We start from the raw sequence: 25,064 nt of genomic DNA on the forward strand, positions 1-25,064 counted from the left end.
TCATCTCTGAAATGAGTATATTAACTTTCCTTACTGCATTAAATGACAGAAGTAACCTTTTTGTATTATTATATATTTTTAATCAATTTTGTAGAGCAAGTTCTATGTCCTTCAAATAACTTATATTATGCTTGATGCTGAAGTTTGATATACGATCAAACCAGTCCATTGCTGATCAAGTTTGCACAAATACAAAAGATGAGATGAAACAAGTGATATAAATAATATGAATCAGGGTTAGGTTTGATCAACATTTGGCATCGCGAGAAATGTGTGAAAACCTTGTATAATTATGCTTTAGAGGAAATGAAACAAGGCAGTTAACTTCCTGTAAAGTCTAAACTCTTTCTATACATGTAGAAATATTTACCTCTCACCCCCTGGTCTGCAGGTCTCATGTTGTTGGTAGCTAAGTATCTTAGCTAGCTGAATCCTGTTCCTAGCTTGTGTGTGTGAGTAAAGAATAATAAATTATAGTTTGCTACATAAAAACCGCAGCAGCCATGTTGACTTGAGGGCCTCAGAGACTGCGTTACAGTTGGTGTGCTGTGTTATTATGACGATTGTTATTATGACGATGATAGGATGATGATGCTGATGATGATGATGACGCATTTCCTGGTCAATATGCATTGATTTAAATAAAAACATATCACACTAATGTAAGATTTAAACAAAAAACACCTATTCTTTCAAAAATGATCATGGAAAAAAAATAAAGAATAGTCAGCCTAGGAAAAATAAAGGCTGGTAAGGTTATTGAGTAAATTTTGGACATTTTACACATACACTATGGTTAATGCTATCAATGTATAAAATAACATGATAATTAGATTTACACACAACAAAATGGCGTGTTATTTGTCAGTAACCCAAACTTAGTTAACATGATTTCGGGTCCTTCCCATCAAAAGTGGAGGGAAAATATTTATTTGCAGTATATAACTGACATTTTTGGGGTCAGAAATTATGATGTTAGCAGATAGACAGAAGCAGCCTCAATTGAGAGCATAAATCAGTGTTGATAACAGCTTCTCTGTACACAATTCTATTTTCTTTGTCCCCTGCTCTCCATTTCCTCTCACTTATCTTGTCTCAATTTATCTTTCTGTCGTCTCTCCTCCCGTCATTTTTTTTGTCTTTTCAGCTTCTTTTCTCTAATCTCTGCCCTCTTTGTCCTGCCTCTGTCTGGTCTGTTGTCTTTTTATTTTCCACTTTTCACCTCCCCTCTATGTTACCTCTTTTTTTTCTATTTTTTTCATCGTCATCGCCTGCTTTCTCTCCTCCTCCTGACATGCCCTCCATGTCTCTCAGTACTTTGTTTTTTCCCCAACTGTCTTTCTCGCTTTTATTTACCTCCTTAGCTCTCTTTCTCCTTCTCTTTCTCTCAGTCTGTTTCTCTCAGCAGAAGCGTGTTAGGTTTATTTACATACAGCCTGTCACTTCTGCCACAGAGATATACTAATCCATAGCTGAGCCTCAGAACGGCATAAACACAGTGTTTTTGTGGTCACCGTTGATTGATTTTGGATCAGCCTCTGAAATACCAAATCCTTGGCGTTCATCACAGAAGGAGAAATTGAATCTGCCACAGAATCAGCATGAAAGCTTAACACAAAACTCGCTCATTCAATTGTGGACAACTGACCAATTTCTATTCAGACAAACACTGACACTCTGTGGTCAGAAATGGAATACAAATTTCTTTCAACCGCCCATTGCCATCAATGTTTGCTTCATCAGAAACAACTTTTTCAGTTCAGCTCAGTGAAAAACAGCTCCATAATGTGCAAGCTTTTTATCTATCATAAAGTGAATGTCAGATTTATTCTAGAACATATTTAATGTACATTGACAGATAGACAGAACATACGTGTCTGCTATAGGAATGAACATTTTTGTGCCGCATTTAAACCTTAATTTCTGGTTTTATTTACATCTAGACATGTTATAACGCTAGATCAAGGCTTGTAGCAGTTAATACAAACTTATACAAGCCAATGCCAATGCCAAACTCTGTAGGTGGGTACAGTGCAGCGCTGCTAGTGCATGTAGATATAGCACTCCAAGAGGCAGAGTTATTGAATATTTGATCCCCATGTGTCCAAGATGTAACTCTGGAAGTGACAGGAAAAAGAGAGTAACAAGGGGAGAAAAAGACAGAGAGAAAAGGATGAGCAGGGTTAGGAAGAGAAGTTTGACAGCTTAGGAAGAGAGTGGCTAAAAGAGAGAGAGATGTATTTGAGGGTTTAACAGGGCAAAGAAGAGTGTCAGAGGGGAGAAACAGTGAGTCATATGTGTGTGTGTGTGTGTGTGTGTGTGTGTGTGTGTGTGTGTGTGTGTGTGTGTGTGTGTGTGTGTGTGTGTGTGTGCAAAAGAAAGTCAGATAGAGCAAGTCTATAAAACATTGATAAAGCTTTTCCTGCAGTATTTCCGTTAAAGTGAGGAAGCTGGTAGCGAAGTTGTTCCACTTGAGATGCAGTGATGCAGTGAAAAAAAAATGCTGGGTGATATGTGACTTTAAACCTTTAACTGATCATCATCTTCATATAATGTTCAAATGCCAGCATCCAGAAATACCTCAGAAACTGCTAAAAATGCAGAGTATGCTTTGCAATTTTCTTTTTACTTCTTCTTCTCCGCCTGGAAATAGCAGTTGCTCCATAGTGCAAATTACAACACTAGGGCAACACAACAATGGCAATCATCACTTCCATACAGGGTTAGCAGCATGCAGCTGTGAAATTACGTTATATAAGTTGGTATTCTTTTGTATGCACTTGTATCAGATCATTACTCGATCTATCAGGCCATTATGCAAAGCCCATAAAGCCCATAAACCATCCTTACTTGACTGATTACAAATCTTAAACTTAATCTTGATGTTTGTATTTTTAGATACAATACTTGTTTCAGATCTGCATGCCATTTCTATTTTCTAGGATTACAAACAATTTACTTTCAAACTACAGTGATGTTAATGTTCCTAAACAGGAGGAGAGAAAGATTAATGCAAAAGTGAGGGAGAGGAATATTAAGAAGGAGAGGCAGTGAGGCTAAGAGAGAGAAACACATCCATTTGTAACTATTTCTCACTTCTCCTTTCTCTCCCTGTTTCCATTTCCACATATAACATGCTTTATTCCAGATGATTTAATCACACCCTCACTCTCCGGTACAGAAATGGACCATTTAATAATAACCTACAATAAAAGGTCTTGGCAACATATAATGACCAAGCTCCTAGTACCATATTACCCTGTTGTCAAACTGCAGACCTACTTGAGTTTTGAAGAATGGACGGCAGAGCCTTCAGCTACCAGGCTGAGTCTGAGAGGCAGGCGCCCTCTCGACATTTTCGGTTATAGATTCAAAACTTTCAAAACGTTGCACTTTGATAAGGTTTACAGTCAGTGCTGGCCCAGGTGAGTCCTGAGCAATCTCTTAGGTATGCCGCTATTTTCGCGATGTAATTAATAGGTGGACCCAAATGCAGGAGACACTTTTCGGACAAAAACAGGACAAAGGCAGGAAATCAAGCTGGAGACAAACAAGGAGCATCATTTCAAAATAAAAAAGGAAACAGAAATTCAGTATGAAACAACCGAACACAAACACAGCGATAAATAAGTTAGTGTCCATGATCTAAAATGCCCCTAAACAGAAAATCCCCCCCAAAATGTTCACTGTATTTCAAAGTTTAAGGCTCAGCATCATGATAGCTATAGACCTTTGCTGCTTAAAAAAACTGCCATGATTCACTGAACACTTCTCTCACCTTCTCCTCTCTCACTAACCTTGTGTATATATATAACACTAGCGCCTGTCATTAACTTGGTGTCTGCTCTCTCCTGTAGTCTGTACTTTTCCTCCCTGTCCTAATCTCAGCAGGTATCTTTGACTCTGGTGCTGCAGAATCCGGATATGCCAAGACCACTCAACACTCATCATCCTAATTATCAATGATGATGATGATCTCTCTCTCTTTCTCTCTCATCATGTATGATTCAGCACTATATACTTAATTTTAAAAAATGATGCTGTCTGTCTTTCAATGATATGAGAAACTAAGTGTATACACTAGACGATGCACACACACATACCCACAAACCAGGGCCTTGCTGAACTAGATCATTCTGGCTGATAATTCAACCACATTACACAACAGCCCACACAACAGGAAGCAGTTAAACAAAGCCATAGACTATGAACTAGAGGACAATGGAAACAGCACATGTAGGACATGTTATCATCAATCAGAGCTTGACCGACGCGTAAGCAGGTCAATATTATTGGCTTATATCAGGTCTCCAGTGACAACAACATAATAATCTTGAATAGCCATCAAATGAAAACAAGCTATTCTTGTTCAAACAATCTCTCAAACTCAAAGCATAACCTACCAGCGTGGTACAGAGTTACCAACAACCCAGGCAAGTGATTGGACGGAGATATGAGCCAAAACAACAATCCAATCAGCAAGTTCAAATGTCAGACACAACAGGATGTAACAGTGGAACAAAGCGTGTGTGTAAAGACAGAGAGTGAGTGAGTGTATCTCAAGAGAAATCCTCATCCTACCTCCAGCGATGGCAGTTTTCTTGCCCACGGTCACAGTGACTGCAGTGGTAGAGATCACTATCGGCCCTGCTGGGAGAGCAACATACAAAATTAGCTAGAATCGATCAATTAATCAACACATGCATTTAGAAGCATGGTTGCATGCATGCACATCACAAGTACACAATAGCCCTGGACACATGCATGAGCATATGTACACATACAAAGCAATTTATTTCTACAGCACTCACAGGGATAGTGACAGCTATGGGGCAGATACACCCTAAATGTGTTTGAAAATAAGAGTAACGGTAACAGACTTGGACAGGACAGGTAATATTTAATGAACTTGTGAATTCCCTGTCTGTGCGTCTATTCACAGCCTTCATGCCAGCAGATGCCATCTGTCACCAAGCCACAGATTCCATCCCGGTTACCATTATAAGCATTATGTAATACAGATTATAACAGCTAATCGACTTACGCTCGATAACAGAAGGATTCTCTGTGTGTCTATGTGTTCATGTGCCTAGTATTGTTGCACAGACTGTAAATAAAGATGGATGACACTGACAGCTCCTCAAAAGTAAAGCCAGAAGATCCTGATTGCCCCCTGGTGGCTGGCTGCAGTAAAGTTCACAGAGATGTGTAATTTAACCCTTCTAAAAAGTCTATGATCTGTTATACATCCCTTCAATGCCTGCACGACAGTCATGAACTTATAAACTCTGTAATGGGATTAATTATACTGTAAAATACAGACAAAGACAACAAAAATCACGACAAAAGAAGAAACACGATCCTGACTTTCCAACAATTCATAGAATCAGTATAGTACAAATGTTTCAAAACCTTACTGAGTCCCTAAGAGAGGAGAGGAGGTTCTCATATTTTAAATTGCATGCTCATGCAGTGACCAAAAGATAGAGAGAGAAGGAGGAATGAAACAGAGAAGAAAACTCTTAAAAACAAAGGTGACTAAAAGGAAAACAGTGACCACAGCACTCCCCATGCTTTGAACTCAGGAGTGAGGAAGAACATAACAAGGATTATTCAAAAAGAGGAGGCATGCCAAGTATCAGTAAGTTTTCCTATACCCTCCTCATCCTTCCTCCGTTCTCTCCCTCCCTCCTCCGCTTGGTGCTCCACCTCCTCAGCCCTTAGGGTTGCGCTATAGTCAACCTCATAGTCCCTGAACACATCTAAGCACAACACACTGGATTTACTGTCACCCTAATAATTATAGTGGACTATTTTATGTTTGACATTAATGATAATTAATAATGGTGGTGTGATAATGTCTTATTGTATTCATGTAAAAATATCATGAAACATTTATCCTCATCTTTATATAGGATTTAGAAATAGACCCTGAAGCCTCATCTTCTATATGTAGCGTCAGGGTTTAAATAATTTATAGATTCAGTACATACAATAAAGTAGCTACTCTATTTGAGTTTGAGTTAAGTTTACAAGCCTCCAACTCATGTGTATGTATGAAACTGCAGCAAACTAGGTTTAATTTAAGTAAGTGAGGAAATGGATTTATGCACACACCCTGCACTCTGTGATTTGCTAGAGCAGAATTAAAAGATCACGCTCATTGGAAATAATGTACTTCAACGTCTGCACTGGGTAGAGAAGAATTAAATCAAATTTCTGTCCTTTGTTGCTGCCTAAAGCACTTTTTGGCAAACTTGTTTAACTAAATCACCTAAAATACGCCCTAATGTACTAATGACACAAAGGAACATCAGCAGATCACGTCTTTTTTTAGGACTTAATATCTCAGCTATATCGAAAATGGAGTTAGGTGTTAGTGAGATGAGAAATGCGATGACAGTAGTTGTTAAAGTTGTCAGGTGCCTGGAGCTGCTGAAGATTTTGCCAAACCTGTGAAAGAAACCATTTATACAAACTGCATCAATTCACAATGAAGTAAACAGAAGAAGCAGTTGTAGCCTGGGCCTCAAAAAAAAGTATCCTCCCACTGAAAAATTGGAAATAAAAAAAAAGAGCACAACATGTATTTTGTGTGTCCATGATTGTGTGTGTTTACTCATTAGAGATGTTTCCTATACCTCTAGTGTCCTGTCTGGGCATGTAGTATAGAAACTGTCCAGCTGGGTACTCGGCTGCTCTGCGGTACCATACTGGGAAATGGTCCAGTGTGAACATATTCTCCTTGTCTGTGGAGGTCAGGAAAGTCCTGGGGAGAGACAAAAATAACCTTGAAGAAAAACCTACTATCGCCTGCCGAAAATGATAACAAACCATCAGAAGGAAGAAGGGAAATGAGGATAAGTTGGAAAGAACAAGAAGATTTGGAAATAGCAGAGAAAAGAAAAAGACAGTGAATAAAACACACCATACTATGGTGTAAAATAAGTACTACAATAATAAAGAAAATAACAAAAAATGAATCAACAGTGATGCTTTCAAATGAAAGAAAGCTGAAATATAACAAACAAATTTTAAAATAAACTATATGTCATAAAACATTGCTAGTCTGGAGTAATGAATGCATTTCTTTTATTGACCACTAGAGGGAGCGCTCACACTTTACTGCAATTCAAACATATGTCACTGCTGACTCACATACAGAGTTTAACAGCAAATATAAATGTTTTAGCTGTGCACATGATAATGTGTCAGATATCATGGTATGGCAATTCATTTTAATATACAAAACGTATGTGTTTTTCTTACTTACTTAGCAACCCTTTTCTCAATACCAGTGTACCGCTGGAATCTCAACAGGCCTGAACGGGTCCCCAGGAACGCTGTTTCTACTCCATCGTCAATACTGATAGATGGAAGGAGAGAGGGAGAGAGAGAGAGAGAGAGAGAGAGAGAGAGAGAGAGAGAGAGGAAGACAAATTAAAGGATACAGGTGGAGAAGATAGAGGTAATATAAGGTAAATATTACTAAATATATAACTTTTAATAATATAAGAGATCAAAGTTGTAATTGTGTGCGTGTTTGTGTGTGTAATATTCACCCAGATGTATTAAGCATAAGAGCGGTCCAGTAAGCTTCCATAGGAGCCGTGACCACAGCATCAAACAGAGTTTGTTGCAACAACGACTCATCACCTGTAAAAGGAAACCAGAGAGGACGACGAACATAAATCTATTAATTATGTTTATATATTACAGAGGAATAGGGAAAGAAAAACTTGTGTTTTATGTGATAAAAGATAATGGGGTGAAGTGTCTAGTACTTACACTCCAATTCAGGTTCTTTGCCAGTGAGGTATCGTATAACAGCCTGCAGCTGATTCAGCTTGCGGTGGGCTGGGTCGATGTCAGTCTCACAGTATGTCCTACAAATACACACACAAGTACGTGAACAAAAATGTTCAGCAGAAATACACTTTCATGAAAATCTCCTACCATACATATTATAAATTATAAAGTGTGAACCACAAACTATTCATGTTTCAAGATTTCAACTCACCACTCGCTGGCTATGGTCAGATCTGGAGCCAGTAAGTCATGAAGACCTGAAGGAAAAACAAACAAAAACAACAGTTCAGATGAGTAAGAAAGGTTCACATACACAAATAAAGATAAACTGAGAAGAAGATTTACCTTCCTCAACAGAGACGTTTCCAATGAAGATATACTGTCCATATCCCTGAGTTAACACTACACCCAGACTATAAAACACAGACAAGACAAAAAAAGATATACTGTGACAACAACCTTAATGTTACAGATAGAATGAATCATAGTAAGCACTGTAGAACTCATAAATAATTACAAGAATAAGAATTTCTTATTTCTCTGAGAAGGCTAGAAATAGACTTCAGAAAGTATTGCTTACAAAGAATTCTATGTTTTGCTATAAATTATTTCATGGTTGTAGGATATGGTGATAATAATAATTACATAATAGAAACCATAACACAGTGATCCTGCTAAAAGTAATCCGACGAACCTAAATGGCGTCTCATTGAGGACGGTGTGAAAGTAATCATTCTTCAGGAACATCACTCTCGTCTGTAGGCGATAAAGAGAGAAACAGAGTTTATAAAAAGGACAATAAAAGCAGAGGAAATAGACAGCTTGTAAAGAAGTTTTTTATCAAAATGACTAATAACATAAATAAAACATGAGTAAAATAAGGAAACAAAAGTTGGATAGCATAAGAAATGAACAGTAAAATCCCAGAGGAGGAAGGAGGGGAAAATCTTCCTCTCCTCATAAACAGTACTCACTCCTTTATCCACTGACGTTCTCACGTCTAAAGATAACGTTCCAGTTTCTCCTTTCACCATGGCTGTCCTCAGCTAAAACACGTACATCCCACACACAGCGGTTTCAGAGTTACATTACGTTGAACTATAAATCCACATCCACAGGAAATACAGTAAAAAAAATAAGATATTTGAAAATGTATATAAACGTCTGTGTGAGTGTGTGTTTCTCACTTTCTCCTCAGTGTCCTCCCACTCCACCTCCGAAAGATCAACACTGTTGTAGTTAGGTTTCAGCTTTAACTTCTTCCCCTCCTTATACTGTCACACACACATATGCAGATGCACGATCAGCAAAACAAGACTTTTTTAAACATGCCTGGTCAATCAATTTAATAGAGCATAGACACAACAGTTTGTCAAGTGCAATAATTCATTGTATAACCCAACATTTTTCTATACCAAAGGTCGTAGGTCAGGGTGAGACAGGATGTAGCCATTGTTGGTGAGGAGGTAGGCGTAACCATGGACACCCAACTGAAAGAGAGATATAAATAATAATCACATACACAATAGAATCAGCAAAGTGTTTGTTGTTCCGTTGTGCTAGGACACAGTGGATGGTTTACCTTGTATCTAGGAGCTAATCTCATCAGTTCTTTTAGGGCCACGTCAGTTCCCACCACTCCCAGCAGAATCCCATGAGACAACTAGAGGACAGACACAGCAGGTTCATATTCTGATTATCTTGTGAAGATGAGCTCTTTCTTACACGTAGGAAACCCCAACTCTTGTATGCAGTATGGACACATTGATTTGAAGTCAAGGTGGCTAATGGTGATAACTTACAGTCTCTTTCTTCTTGCTGAACACAGGCATGGCCACCGAGGTCATCAGCAGCAGGCTTTGGGCCTGAGTATCGAACAGCTTGGAAACACAAAAACACACAAGTTTAAATGAAGCCAGCAGACGAAATATGATGCGTCAAAGAAGAAATGAAGGTGAAATGAAGATGTATGGATTACAAGGATCTTCCGCTTGGTAACTTTGTGTAAACCAAAGAGTGACCAACAACGTAAACACTGCATCAATCTACCCTTTTACAAATATTTGCAAAAAAAGTGAAAACTGTACTAAATTAGCCAAATAAGATGGTGAGGACAACTTTAAAGCTAAGTAGCAACATGTTGGTGATAAACTATGCTAGCTGACTAGAGGGTGAGCTAAGATAACATTAGCATTCAAAGCTAAAGGTGGTAGCAGGATTAACCAGGAACAACTTGAACCCACTAGCAACTGTTAGCTGTAAGCACAAGGCTAATCAAAACTTTTCATTTGGTTCACACAAATAATCTAAATCAAACTGGAAGTTACATCAAGCTAGCATTTTACAAAGGTCAATTCTCAAGCTAACATTTTATAAGAAAAGAAAAGAGAGGCTAAGCATCATTAGCTGAAAAATAAATATTTACTCCAGTAGAATGAGTTAACTAAAATTAAAGTAGTGAAGATAATGTTCTAAACTCTGAAAGAAAATTGAAAGACAGGTACCAGTGAAAACTAGCACATTAGCAGGTGTTCCGTGGAAAACTAATGAAAGGGTAAGTTAGGCTAGCTTACTAGAGGATCAGCTAGGCTTTAGCATTTGAAGCTAATGCTGAAAAGAGAGAAACTAATAAAAAACACCACAAACAGTTTGTAGTTGATAGTAAATACGAGGCCAAGGACAACATGACATGCACAACAAACTGTATTATGTGGCTAACATTAGATAAAACGTCTAGTTATGAAGCTCTGGGTGCCTTTACCTTGTCTGTGATTGGGGACTGAAGGTGGAGATGGAGGAAAGACAACAAGAGGCATGAAATGATGGTGAAAAAACACAACACACATGGTGCAGGTGAAGAGGAAGATGAAGATGAAAAGCTAAATAAATACAGGAGGCAGACGGTGGAGTGGCACCTGTTCACAGATGTGTAATAAAGTAATGTTTTTCATGAAGTAATGAGTAACTAGTAATTGATTACATTGTTCAAGGGCTGCTAAATACTTTCTTTGTTTTGGAGTACTTTTATGTATGTGTAGCAGTGGGATGTGACAAAGAACATTTACTTTGTTGTGTACTTGACTTTACGCCAGTAGATTTATTAAGTACAGTACTTGATGGTAGCTGAGCACAACAGGGAATTGTTCTCAGACTTTTTGGACTGTAGTTACAGATGTATTTATTTACATGTACAGAAGTATAGATACAACAGACTCACCACAGTGTCCATGTAGGCCTCGGTCCATATGATGTCATGATCGTGGTTGATGACCATCGGCCGGCTGAGAACATGGAGGTACTCCATAACGTTTTCCTGCACGTCAGCCAGCGTGGAGACGTGGGTGTAGTAACCTGCAGGACACAAACACACCAGACTGATGGAAAACCCAGGACTCGTACATTTCAGCAAACAAAATATTCAGCACATTATTTTTAATCTTTCTGCCTCCAGGATTATTTCAGGAGCAATAGGTTTACTTATCAGGCATCAGAAAATATTGTGGTCCCAAAAGGCACTAAGCTGTTTTTTTAAATGGAAAAAAATAAAATAAATACACCGTTTTAATGCGACTACTGTGCTTTTGATGTTCTTTCAAGCCTGGTTTAGTCTTAGATTCATGGCATTTCTACAAGTGGAAGACAGTGACGTCAATGGGATACCTGCAGTGAAGCTGCTCAGTGACAACAGGCGACTGAAACACTGCCAGAAATTCAATACGAGAATATTGGACACCCTTTTTCCCTTTGTAAAACCACCTCAAGAGAAATAGAGGTGTTATTATAATTGCTGTTATCATTATTATTATAAAGACTCTCTTATACAACTGAAACTGCATATAGAGAGGTTTTGGAAGAGTGCAACACTAAGCATGTTTGTCTGCTTATGACATTTTGTTGTTGGCAGAGGCCACTGCCAGTGTGCACAACAGAAGGGAGTGCACCTGTTACCCATTACACACACACAGATATTATATTTTTTGGCCGGGAATGTGTTTACAGAGTATCTGTGCTGATAATCAGGTATTTAGTCGAGGGTTTTGATGTGCTCAGAGCGGGATAAAGTGATTATATTCGGTCCTGAGCTGCTGCTGCATGACCCCATGTAATTCACAAGAGGGCAGCACCTGATACCTACTTACATCAGCTGCCGGAGCAAAGAGACCTTTTATCTGAGGTAAACATTAGAGGGGAACACTTTTTTTAAATTTCAGACTTAGGCACGCATGTGATTTTTGCAGCAGATTTCACGTGTATTTCTCTTCCTGGCGACATGACTTAGCTTCTCTATGTGGAAAAACAAAAAGGAAAAAGCCCTCTGTACCCTTATTATTGCAGGCGATCCATTTGACATTATCAGCAAATGTCATCTCACGTCCAATTAAGTAGGTGAAAACTCGAACCTGGAGAGACAATCAAATAGATTATATAATACGACCTCAGAAATCATGGCTGGTGTTTTAGTGTGTTCACAGTCCATCTCGCTGGTGCCTGCTTTTATTCATGCTTGCGTGTGAGAGCGTGCGCTGTACCCTTCGCTCTGGCCAGTTGAACTCTTGAAAAACCTCCTGGAAGTCCTCCATGGCTCCATCTGTAATCAGCATGATGGCCTGGTTACACAGGCTGCCCTGGCCTTGTGCAGCAGCCTTATGACACAAGGACACACGCAAGGTATTCAATCCTGAGACATTGGACTGAATACATCAGCAGACCTGTGTGCTGTATACTCTCTTTCCTCCTCGCATGTGATTTTGCATATTGTTCTATAACAGTCTCTATTGTTGTTGCAAAGTGGGGACATACTGTACCTCATTGAGAATCTTGAAAGATTCCTTCATTGCATATTTCACTTTTCCCTCTCCTTTCACATGAAGCTCTTCAACCAAAATCTTGAAATGCTGGAGAGAGAAACAACAAGAAAACTGACATTGTCACCAAATCATGGATCAAACCTCTTTTAATAAATGCAGGTGAATTGGTCAGAGAGAGACAGAGAGAGACAGAAATCATGAGGAAGTGAGGGAAAGGGAGTAAAGGAAGGATCATCTCCCGCTTCTTGGAACTCCGACAAATTACAGCAAAGTCCCTATGTCCACCAGGATGTAATCAACGTGAGCATATACTGACACACAGACACACACTGTGATAAATGGGCTGCACTGCTGTGTAAACCACAGATGGACATCATTGGACTCCTAACAGAATTTGATATCCCCTTATATAATTGAGAACATATGATAGTTCTAAAGATACTATAAATAGGAAACTATGTGTAAACTGTGTATTGTGGAAAAAATGCTTAGAATTGAAATACAAATAAACAAAACTAAATATCTATTCTGCATTTTTTCTAGTTTTACACTGTATATAATAATATTTAAATTATATAAACATAAGATAATATTCTAAAATAGGCATATTTCTGCCAAAAAAAAAAGAAAAAAGGGGAATATAGGAACTTAGTGTAGGTCTTATTTTCTGCCAAACTGTTATGCAAAACTAATATTAACAAAACTGCATTTACGCATTAATCTCTTTTAGTTTTTGTTTAATGACGGCTACGTTAGTCTTACCTCTAGTGGGAGTAGATAAGTTAAATACAGTTTTTTTTGAGAATAAGGGGGAATAAAATAAACTATTCTTCCTGTTAATGGTTCATGTGTTCACTACATGAGTTGATGCATAAGTATGTCAGCCAACATCTGTAAGCCCATTCTGTTACAGCCGGCCTCTCAAGGCCTTCAGCCAATCAAATCCCTTGCTGACAGGTCATGTGTCCTACTTAAAATTGTCAGCAGCCCGCAACCTTACCTGATCTGCCATCATGTGAGGGGGGGAGTGAAAGTAGGGCATACATCCAACACATAATTCACACACACTCACACATAGAGGAGAGGACTGAGAAAACAGAGCGGGTTCTCAGAACAACAAAATGGAAAAACGACAGAGGAGGAGGAAAAAAGAAATGATAACAGCAGCAATGAAGCAATGAGACTCGAAAGGTGGATATTTAAAAAGATGCAAAGGAAAAGAAGAAAGAAGAAGACAACGGGGAAAAAGAGAAGACAAATGTAGGATCCACACAAATGAGGGAAGAATCTGGAAAAAAATATCCGTAGTGTTCACGGGAAATATGAAGTGGTTTAATCCTGTAATTAATATTTTGTAACTATGAAAAAACACATTTACTGTATTGTTTTAGCTGTAATCTGATGACAGCTGATGACTTTAGAGTATTAGCGAGATAACAGCTAGTGATTAATAGGTTAGCAGAGGTCAAGCGATTTAATTAGTTGTGTGAGCGTGTGTGTGTGTGTGTGTGTGTGTGTGTGTGTGTGTGTGTGTGTGTGTGTGTGTGCGTGACTGTGTTACCTCCCGGTTATCCAGATCAGCTTGTACCAGTGTGCCCTTGAAGCAGGGCTCCACGTAACGAACATAATCACTGTACTGGAGAGAGAAACCAAATATACTGTGTAAATCAATGCAGTCAATAATCAGCATGATCAATTATAAAATCAATTATGAGCACAATCAACTTTCATAACAGGTGATGAAGAAGTTCAGTTTCATCACCTTCATATCAATATATTTTACACTTATTCAGTTTCGCCAATCTCTGTTTCTGCAAACATGGAGAGTGAATATAAAAAAGAAAGATATAAACATATAATAGTACTTTGTGGATAAAGTGTGTGGTAGTGGTGTTACTTACCTTTATATCTGTTTCTTTCTTTATATCTTATTTACTTTATTCTTACTGTTACTCATTAAAAGGTCATGTCAAGTCAATTTAAAGCCAAATGACTAGATGGTATTCTCAACAATAAAAAGTGGGGTCACTGAGGATATCTCATTGTAAAACACAGATTTCATTTTGTTACAGGGTGACTCCATTGTGACGAGTGTAGCTTTAAATTCTGTGTCCAAACAGCTTAAGGGCAGCGGATTTGCCGCGGGCGTATGATTACACACTCAGTAATACTGGGATTAACCATGCTTATTACACCACTTTGTCGTTGTAGTGCTACACATAGCCAAATCCTGAGAAAACCAAAAGACAAGATGAGTTTGGAAACTTTGATGTGACTCCCAAAAAATAGATAAATACATCTGTCTACCTGAATGTCTTTTCTGTACCTGATTGTTTGCATGACTGTTCATTGGGGGGTGTTAATCTCTATGTCACACTCATCAAACACGCTCTAGTGAGTCTATAGTGTGTATGTTTGTGTGTTTGTCTGTTTACGAGTGTGTGCACTTACAGCAATGATGTTAACAAAGTCATTTTCTCCCAGTGTGTCCAGGATTGTATTGATGGTGTGTTTGGCGATGGTCAGTCTCAGTCCCTTCATGCTGCCGCTGACATCCACCACGATCACCACATCTTTGGGAGACGTGGCTGCTTGGATATACCTGGAGATAGATACAGCAATATGGAGAAATTTATAGAGAGAAATATAAGCAGAGAAACACATGGATAGAAATATTTAGAGAGAAATACAGAGAGCAATTGAGAGCAATACATGTAGAGAAATACAAAGAAAGAAACAAAGAGAGAAATATTTAGAGAAAAAGGCATGTACTGTATATATATATATATATTCAGAGAGAGAGAGAAAGAAAGAGAAATTCAGAGGAGTAAAGAGAATACATAGAAGGACATTTTGAGAAACAGACTGACAGATAGATAGATAGATAGATAGATAGATAGATAGATAGATAGATAGATAGATAGATAGATAGATAGATAGACAGATAGATAGAAGTATTGATATATTGATCGATAGATAAATAGATTTGTCAGCAGTGCAAATCACATTGTAACTCAAACTAATAACCGTGTCATTAACAGGGTCTGCAAGTTATTTACCAGGAGTCTAGAGGACAGACAGAGCAGACAGAGTTCAAGCCTGATCCTTTTATTAGTTCATCCATTCCTCTCTCTCTCCCTCCACTGTTTCCTTCATCCCTTTAATACCGTCCCTTGATTTCCCAAGCTCATTAGCATCAATGAGATTTCCCCTACAGCAGCTGGGATTGGTGAATTTTCCAGCTCTACCTCGTCTCGTACAGCATGTTCTGTCTGAGAACCAGACGGGAGTTCAACAAACAACAAACATTTTCACATGTCACACTGTGGGAAATTAATAAAGAGTAAATCCCATTCCACTGTTTTTGTGTCATGGTGCAAGTATTGAGGCTTTTTAGTTTAGAGCTATACACTAGTCATGTCTTCTATCTTTATATACAATCAATGGTTGGGACCAACTTCCTCTGCTGTTGATCCATCATGTTCAGTTGGACAAATAGTCGCAGATTAGAACATGACAGACTCGGAAACAAGTGATGTTCAGCCTTTATAACGAATCATTGTGTAATGGCACCTGATGATTGTTGACTGGAGTGTAAGGGTCTCAGGTTGAGCTGAGAGATTATGGTTTTCCTATAACCCACCGACACAGAACACTCATGATGATGGCCTCCTATGAAACACTATCTTCAACTTTCAGACTACTGTGTGTAGGACTCGGATCAGGACGCAGACCTGAGGCAGGCTTCAATCTGGACTTACCAATTTCTGTTTCTGCTATCAAACGTGACCACACCATGTTCATCTGAAGTCCACTTGATCCCTGAGAGAGAGAGAGAGAGAGAGCGAGAGAGAGAGAGAGAGAGAGAGAGAGAGAGAGAGAGAGAGAGAGAGAGAGAGAGAGAGAGAGAGAGAGCGAGGGAACAGAAGCTGGTGGTTAGATGCCAAACTGCTGCATGGGTATCTGACGGGATGGATGACTGGAGAAACTAGGATGGATGGTGACAGGCTGTCAGAGGAGAATGTGATGAATGAGGTTGCAGATGAGTAGAAGAGGCTGTGTCACAAATCCTCCGCTAATTACTCCACACACACAGAAACACACACACACACACACACACAGAAACACACACACACACACATACGGAAGATGGCTCATCAGCAGCCTGACTGTAACTGAGACTGAGTCATCACGTTGGAGCGACAGCCTCCTGCGTTGTCAGTTGCTGTGTAAGTATTCTGTTTGGCTTGTGCAGCTCCTCCACGACACCTGAAGAGGTGCAACTGAAAGACACCGAGATCTGTTTGGACGCGTGCAGGACGTCCCGGGTGTATCTTTACCTGGGTACAGCCTGAAGAAGCCTGTAGCGCTGCCAAAGTACTGCCACGTGAGAGTCGGGTCCTTCTGGAAGTTATCGATGAACACGTCGTTCAGGGCCTCGGACATGTAGGCTCCGTTGAGAATGTCTGGATCTAGAAACAGTGACAGAAAGAATGAGATAGATATTCTGATGGCTATAGGATGCATAACATGGTGTGTACAAGGGAGAGTGTGAGTGTGTGTGTGTGTGTGTGATACCTCGGTTGTAGACGTTAGTGGGGACTTGTATGTTGCTCAGTTGTGTGTTCACTGGGAGTGTATTGAAGTGTTCATTTGCCTCCAGAGGGAATTCTCCTCCCAGTGGCACCGAGTTCCCAGCCTGATCGTACGAGTTGATCAGCATGGAGTTATAATAATCAAACTACAAACACAAAAACAGAGGATGGCTTTATATTAATTATATGATGAAATACTGAAGACATGTTTAAACAGGGTGCTTTTTCTTTGCATATGAGCTTTATGAAAGAATATAAGTCATGTATATTCGACACAGGTGAAATGAGGTGGATGCAATAGACACTGTCACATACCTCCAGTGTTTCATTGTACTCGTGGTATAAATCTGCATCCTCTGCTGCTTCTGCTAACCTCTGTGAGGAAATGGAACTGGTTAGGTGACAAAACCATCTTTACACGGACTAAACCTGCTGCTCTGATTCCCTCTGAGATGATTTGCTATTTGTTTGTTTTGTGTTTTTACCTTCACTGACTTCATCTTCCTCCCGAGCATCTCCTCCATCTCCTCTGCAAACTTTTTCACCAGCTCCTCTCCGTCCACCTCCTCAATCTTCACCATGCCCTCGATGTCCTTGTATTTCTTCAAAACAGACACAGCTTTTATGCATTATATTCTCTAAATACTTCGAATATATTCTTTATAGGAGCATTTTTGCTTTTACACATTTCACACTTAGAATTTGGACACAATATTCAGCTCAATATAGAATGGAGAATAACAGAGGCGCACTAATGCAAGAGATACACACACACACACATACACACACACACACACACACACACACTAACACACAAGGATTGTATAACAGATGGGGGTCAAGCCCTGACTCCAGAGCCCCTCTCTAATCTGCATCATGACAGAGTGATCCCACGAGATAAACATCTACACGCTGCACCTCCGCACATTTAAGAGACTGTTATATATTGATTCAAGAAGGTTTAATACATGACTTGGTTTTCATAAAAATTAAGTGTGAGGCATTAAAAAGAGAATAGCATGGTTTTGTCTTTGCACCAATTACAACAGCCGTGTCCAAAATTAAATTAATCTAAAAGTAAAATTCTCACTATAATGAAAATTTAACAATGACTTATAACTAAATTTGTTTTCTTTTGTAAGATAACATCTGTCTTATTGTGTATATTACTGTCGGACAGTACATGATGGCGCACGAAGAGTCTCAGTAAAATAAACTGAACATTCTCCAGCTGCACTCATTTTCACCTTAGTGAGATTATTATCCTCACTCAACACTCTGTTATCAAAATGTCCAGGACAGAGACTTGTTAATGAAAATTTCTCAGTTTGCAGAATCCCAAGCAGATGGAGAAAAACCCGTTCGCAGGTCAGTTACAAAGTTTTTCAGGCTTGAAAAAATTCAAGCCATTTGGGAAAATAACTAAATGTTCAATTTGTGAAGTGACAAAGATACATTCTATTGTCGCTTCGCCTGATGATGCTTTAATTTCCTTTACAGGAGAGAGCAAGCCAGAGTAAAGCAAAAAGACACACCGTCGCTAAACATCCCACAGATAATGAGAAAGCCATTGATTAGACAGAGCCAGTCGATTAATGGTTTTTTGTTTACAGAATTAAACAAATGCACTGTATATATGCTTTTTACACACTGCTGGTTAAATAAAAAGACAATGTCTGTAACAAGGAGGAATATGTCTAAACAACACTATATCAGATACTGTCACTATAGCATCTGCTTTGATTACTGTGACACATGATTGTAATGTGATAACCTAATGGACAGTACCATCACTTTTACTGCCAGTGTTCAGTTACTTTTACTTCACCTTTGTTTTTACCATTCAGATTAAACTTTATCTGCAATTTTACACAGGTTAAATGTCTGTGCAGCTAGTTTTGGGTATTTGGATATTTTGTGCTCTACAATAGGAAATTGTGTGGTAAAAGAAATACAAAGGTAAGCTGTAGATGGAGATGGCCATTCTGCAAACACAGTTTGTATGTGTGTGTGTGTGTGTGTGCGTTTGTGGCAGATGGCGAACAGGCCTGCTAGGGATTCTACAGGGTGGCATGCAGAGAAAGACCTCACATCCTAATTACTCAAAGAAACACACACACAAACATAACCCCCTCTTGAGTCTCTATGGCAAGAAACACAAAAGAAACAAACGCAATGCAAACTACTGAAAAGGGCTGTAGTGTGTTTTCATGACCTTTTACGTGTATGTGTACATCTACATGTACGTGAACGTGTAGGATAAAAAAAAATACATATCGCACAATGAATCATGCAAAACGCATATAAATTAAGTGTGTCATCACAGTGGTCTCTGGGCTATGTGCAGATGTTGGACAGCAAATGTATGCCAGTCAGCCGTGCTCTTATTGGCTGCTGCGGCAGAGGCGAGGGGGAGGAGGGATGGAATCAGACCCCACCCGTGTCAGTCTGGTGCGATGAGGACATGTGAAGAGCGTTTGTCTTTCTGCGTTGAAGTTTGTTTCTCAAATATCTCTCCATGTCTGTGTCGTACTCCCGACCACAAGTATCATTACAACTACAACATCAGTGATTATGCGTCTGTTAAAGTGTCTTTGTTAAAGTGCGGACGTGTGTGGTCTCCTACCTTCTGTAGCAGCTTGGCTCCAGAGTACCTGGCGGAGAGAGCAGCAATCTCTTTGCTAAAGGACACGGCCCACTGCTGCACCCTGGACACACAAGCAGGGACAGGGACACAAAACTGTTAACACTTATTAAAAGAAACAAAAAATATTAGAGCTGACATTGAATACTGTTGGTGTGTAAAGACGGAATGTTCAGATCCTCTGCTGCTTTAACTCATATCCTTTTATAAATGTTTGTTTTATTGGAAAGAGGCGCCATTAAATTACATTTTGGCACATCAAATATGTGCAGGGAGGACAGAGGTGTCACCTTGCCACATTAAGAAATTGACTGTGCTGTATAATATATGAGCTGGTGAAATGCATCCCAATAAATAGGATAAATACACCTTAATTGAAAGTCACAGCTGTGGAGCAAATCATATTGTAACTTATAACACTGCAGTGAAAGAATAAAGCAGCTGCAACACATAGCTCAAAGATCTCCCCTTCTGTCCTAATCTTCTTGATAAAAGAAAGAAGGGCTAATAAAACCGTGAGTGTTGACGGTGACCATGACAGTGTAAAGCCAATCGTGTTAAGAGGTTACCCTGCCTATAACAGATTAAAACAGATTACCGGGAAGGTGACAGTGAAAGCTGACGGGCGGGCCAGGTCAAAGGGTTATCTGGTGTTCAATAACATGTAGTAATTCTACAAAGCCTCCGTGTGAATGCAGCCAAAGGTAAGGTAATGGAGTTCAGAGAGTAGACAGGATGTGACAGATGGCTCAACCTATGGGGAGTCTGTCAGCTTGCTGCTGGTGAGCAGGCAGGGTGGTGGCCAGGCGGCGTCGGTGCTGAAAGATGGCCGATGGTTTGATGTGCTCACGTGAAAATGTATGGAAGTCAAAGTTGTGTGAGATATTGGTTATCATTTTACCACAGATACACACACTTTGTTTCTGGTGTGTGTGTGTGTGGGGGGGGTTGTTGGAACCGTTCTGAGCAAATTGATTTACCTGCAGGTGACATCCGGGACTTTGACCAATCAGTTATCAGCTATCAATCCGAACCCTTTAAGGTTGTTCTTATCTTATGGCACTGACGTATGTTCGAGTCTTAATATGTTTGGTAAGTTTGGTTTTGATGAGTTTTTTGATGTTATAAAAAATGGACGTCATGTCATGATTGACAGCTGAGACTGACACGAGATTGGTCGAGCGCCCGCATCAGCAAGATGGTTGGTATCAGGACTGTTTGGGCTTCAATTCTGGAAAGTCTTTATATAAAATTCATTCATCTATATAAAGTTGACAAAATCCTAAACATCCGTGTTAGTGTCACATCTCGTTTTACACAAGATGTTCCTCAGATTGAGTCCTCGCTGTTGACGTCTCACTGTCAGTTCTGCGTGTCACCCGGTGCAGCAGAGCAATGTTGCCTCCGAGGCTTAAGATTTGACCTTCTTGGCCTAAGATGTTCCAGTCATAGCCTTGCTAACTTCCAGAGGGAACCGGCTGCTAGATCTTTCACGGGCGGAGCGGATGACTTTGGGCTCAGTGACCTGCATTGGCCTTCTGAACCCTGCTGTGCCTGGAGCTTTAATCTGCCCTCAGTCACTCCGGCCTAGTGACAGCACACACCCTCTGAGCTGGGTAAGAACAAAACCCTGGAAGTGCAAACGTTTATAGGATATGGGCTGATAAATCTGCTGGTGTCTGACCACGGACACACACCTATAAACACACATTTTGTGTTTATTCGACCCTCTCAGTGCCCCCCCCCCCCCCCCCCCCCCCCTTCACGTTTACACACACGGACACACAGTTAATAGGCTATTATGGACTGACAGCGCAGCATCGATCTGTTGCTGTATCTCGTCAGCAGGAGGTTTGAAAACTGCCTCGGGGAAAAGAGCTTCGTCTGGTTTCTGGAGAACAAACACAGCGTTTCTGTTCCCAAAAGAAATGTTCAGCTGAGATAAACCCGATCACTTATCTCACAAGAAAAAGAAAAAAAATGCCTTGTGTGAAAAAACATCCCATCAGGCTTCATTAGCAGGTTCCTTCTGTAGACGCCATATTTGCACTTTATCTGTAAAAGCAACAAACCTTGATGGGAATTGAGCTTTGAAGCCATGTTAGTGGCTGTGTTGCGTCCATTTGATAACTACATGGCAACGTTACAATGCTGACGTGCCTACCAATGATTAGTCAGTAATAACCAGAAGTTTCACAGCTATTTCTTACCAAATTCAAGTATTGGATAAACCAAGAACTTAATTTTAACCTTTTACTGTTTGATGAAAAAGTTAAGAGATCCCTAAAATGATAATTATTCATTTCGAGGGGGGAACAGAGTCTGTACCAAGCTCCTATCTGACAGATTCAGAGATATTTGAAAACCCTCAACATCATCATGGATTCATGAACATCCACATCAAATATATTTCACTCTGGACTGAAATAGTTCACCAATCAACCGACCATCATCAGCACCATTAAAAAATATGCATGGTTTATAAAAACGTAGTGTTCAGCTATGCCATAGCAAAATAAAATGTGTCTAACATAGAAAAAATGTTGGATTTAAGTAAAACAAAGAAACAAACAATTTCTTTGTTTTTTCAAAATCTGTGGATTTTCTATTATACTTTCCAAATGTATACATCAACTTCAACCTATTTGGCTGCGCTGGTAGAGAAGCTACTCTGGCAGTTACCTAGACCCTGCAGGTGCCCATATGGCCCATGTGTATCTGTGTGGAGCCAAAGCAGAAGGAACACTATTGACTCATCCATCTGACGCGTGGCTCCTCGGAGGGTGGAACGCTGCGTGTGGGCTTTCCAGGGCGTCCACGCGGAAATGAGCCGGTAAAGCAGCTGATGTAATATCTTAATAAAGAACCATGTGGTCAGCACACTCGTGTTTACAGATTAATTGCGTCCCGTTGTTAGAGAGGATGCAATCATGGTACTTTAGGCTTTGTATATACTCATTTATTTCACCTATTCAAAATAATAAAGGGGTGAGAGTGCAGGTGTAAATAAAAGGGAGATTTTAGCTATTTAACTTTAGTAAAAAATCTGATTTTTGGAATTAATTAATACAATACAATATATTAATACAACCCAGTGTATCTTCAGTCTCTTTCTGTGTCTGTGTAGCTTCACGCCGACCTCCGACCTTGAGCTGACTGAAGCGGTTTCATTCCCTCAGGGTTAAAAGTCGGTGTCAGGGGTTTTTCTGATGCCACGGCATACTCACGTTTCTGGTGGGATCTTCATCTGCCCGTCGACCATCAGGCACAGCGAGCTGAAGAGGATAATCCACACCAGCATCATCAGCCTCCCTCCGCGCGGCCCACTCCCGTCTGATTTAGTGGCATTCCCGGCTCTTCCCGGAGCCCAGCGGTTCATCCCCGCAGCTGCTGCGATTTGCATCAGTCCAGTGATTGTTGCTCGCTGGCTCCAGAGGAGAGAGGAGTGGAATTAGGACAATGCAGAGTGAGATTCTGAGTGCTCGGGTCACAGTGCAAACGCAGAGAGAGGGGGGTGTTAAAGGTGCGATCAACAAGATGGTGACACATGGAGGGAAGATCTGTTAAGGGTCAGGGAATATCTACAACAATCAACAAATACTGAGGGTAAATAGAGTAGCTTTCTAAATACATTTACTTTGATTTAAATTTAATTTGAGCAAAATATATGTCAGATACATTTCAATATTATTGTAAATGCTTCTATCATACTACAACTGCTGCTATCTGCTATTTACTTCCCTGTGGATGTACTTTACGTTACTTCCCATGAAGTACTTTTCAATCTCAATCCATTTTTCACTAATCCGGTTGGGACTACTCTCATCCTATCCACCACGTGCACAATGACTGCATACTAAATTGTACTGTGTACTATGTTTTGAGTACCTAATGTGTTTCGTACTTTTAAGTTCTGTTTTTGTGTACTTATGTTCTGTCTACTTATATGTTTTGGACGGGGATCTTAGAGAAACAGCATTGCAATTCGTCTATGTCTTGTAGATATGGCCGGACCGACAATAAATATGACTTTGACTTTGAGACACTTTGAAACAGGTTTAATGAATAAAATACTTTCTGAATTATTTTCAATTAAAAGCTCATGTTTCTATTTGAATTGTTTGACCCTTTCAATTAAAGAATTGCATATTTTTTTAAACTATAACCTGAGGGAGATTTTTTTTTAATTTATTTGGACACCACTGCCTGAAGTAGCTGTTAAAGATGCTGATGAAAGCGAAAGTAAAGTAGCTAAAAGTTCAAAGTTGCTAAGAAGCTGAATAAAGTTGAGGGGATCTACAGCGTTGGTTGATAATTCTCTGTGGTTTGTATCATGATAAATGTCACTAGTTTGAAGTTTAAATGACAAACACTTGATGAACAGCAAAACATTCTATACATCTGACGTAGACGAAGAATGTGTTTTACCTCCTCAATGTGCATGAGCATTATGTTGATGTGTATTTAACCTGCGAGACAATGCTATTGATTGAAATTATGGTGTGATAAATATTGATATTGTTTTAATGCCCAGCCATGATTGATCATAGCGGCAATAAACATATACCACAGTGAAATTAAGTACTAACAAAAACTGGACCAGACCCATTAAGGCAACAAGGATGTATATATATATATATGTATATATATATACTGTATATATATATACTTTTTTGTAAACTTGCCTGTAAAGTAATTGTTACACAGTAAAGGTCCACTTGCGAGACATTCATGTATAGTTCAAATCTGGAGACTGTCCAGAGATTGAGTTTGTCACTGAGCAGCATGGAGAGCATCTGTGACAGTCCAAACCCTGCTTAGGAAGAGCGGAGGATCCAGAAAGCTCATGTGCAACATCCGGCAACAGATAAAGCATCTCATCCTGAAAGCAGCCACAGATTTAGGACTCAACTTGACTTCCAGGAATGAATAAATGATCCTGAGAAGCTGCAGATTTTAAGTGGAGAGACTTAAGAGCTGCTTGTCTAAAAGTCTCAAGACAAAAGACAGACACAGTCCCACGTGTGTCTGGAGATGCGGGATGCTAATTTAACAGAAACGCAGGCTGGAGCGGATAAAAAGTGGGTCGCAGGAAGATTAAATACTTCTCCAAATTGCGGCAGAGACAATGGCACAGAAGATTACTCACTGTGGCATGTTGTCAAGGCTTTGAACGCGCTCCTTTGAGGCATTGAGAGAAACCTCACA

At 39.6% G+C, this 25,064-nt stretch overlaps 1 protein-coding gene across 1 annotated transcript in view; it reads right to left on the reverse strand.

Annotated features, from left to right (window-relative positions):
• Positions 1-25,064, reverse strand: part of cacna2d4a (calcium channel, voltage-dependent, alpha 2/delta subunit 4a) — an 83,920-nt gene that overhangs the window by 56,433 nt on the left and 2,423 nt on the right. Inside the window, exons 2-27 of the mRNA XM_053415196.1 lie at positions 23,084-23,280; positions 19,839-19,920; positions 17,698-17,814; positions 17,528-17,587; positions 17,196-17,358; positions 16,958-17,089; positions 16,379-16,439; positions 15,069-15,219; positions 14,179-14,253; positions 12,615-12,704; positions 12,339-12,452; positions 12,131-12,209; positions 11,027-11,160; positions 9,612-9,689; positions 9,392-9,472; positions 9,225-9,299; positions 8,997-9,083; positions 8,784-8,855; positions 8,504-8,565; positions 8,155-8,222; positions 8,021-8,066; positions 7,789-7,886; positions 7,563-7,656; positions 7,274-7,366; positions 6,642-6,769; positions 4,582-4,650 (exon numbers count right to left, since the gene is read on the reverse strand). Coding sequence (XP_053271171.1) covers positions 4,582-4,650; positions 6,642-6,769; positions 7,274-7,366; positions 7,563-7,656; positions 7,789-7,886; positions 8,021-8,066; positions 8,155-8,222; positions 8,504-8,565; positions 8,784-8,855; positions 8,997-9,083; positions 9,225-9,299; positions 9,392-9,472; positions 9,612-9,689; positions 11,027-11,160; positions 12,131-12,209; positions 12,339-12,452; positions 12,615-12,704; positions 14,179-14,253; positions 15,069-15,219; positions 16,379-16,439; positions 16,958-17,089; positions 17,196-17,358; positions 17,528-17,587; positions 17,698-17,814; positions 19,839-19,920; positions 23,084-23,259 — 2,485 coding nt within the window. The 5' untranslated portion in view covers positions 23,260-23,280. The remainder of the gene's footprint in view (positions 1-4,581; positions 4,651-6,641; positions 6,770-7,273; positions 7,367-7,562; positions 7,657-7,788; positions 7,887-8,020; positions 8,067-8,154; positions 8,223-8,503; positions 8,566-8,783; positions 8,856-8,996; positions 9,084-9,224; positions 9,300-9,391; positions 9,473-9,611; positions 9,690-11,026; positions 11,161-12,130; positions 12,210-12,338; positions 12,453-12,614; positions 12,705-14,178; positions 14,254-15,068; positions 15,220-16,378; positions 16,440-16,957; positions 17,090-17,195; positions 17,359-17,527; positions 17,588-17,697; positions 17,815-19,838; positions 19,921-23,083; positions 23,281-25,064) is intronic.

This window comes from Pleuronectes platessa, chromosome 22 (genome assembly GCF_947347685.1).
Source record: "Pleuronectes platessa chromosome 22, fPlePla1.1, whole genome shotgun sequence".
Lineage (NCBI taxonomy): Eukaryota > Metazoa > Chordata > Actinopteri > Pleuronectiformes > Pleuronectidae > Pleuronectes > Pleuronectes platessa.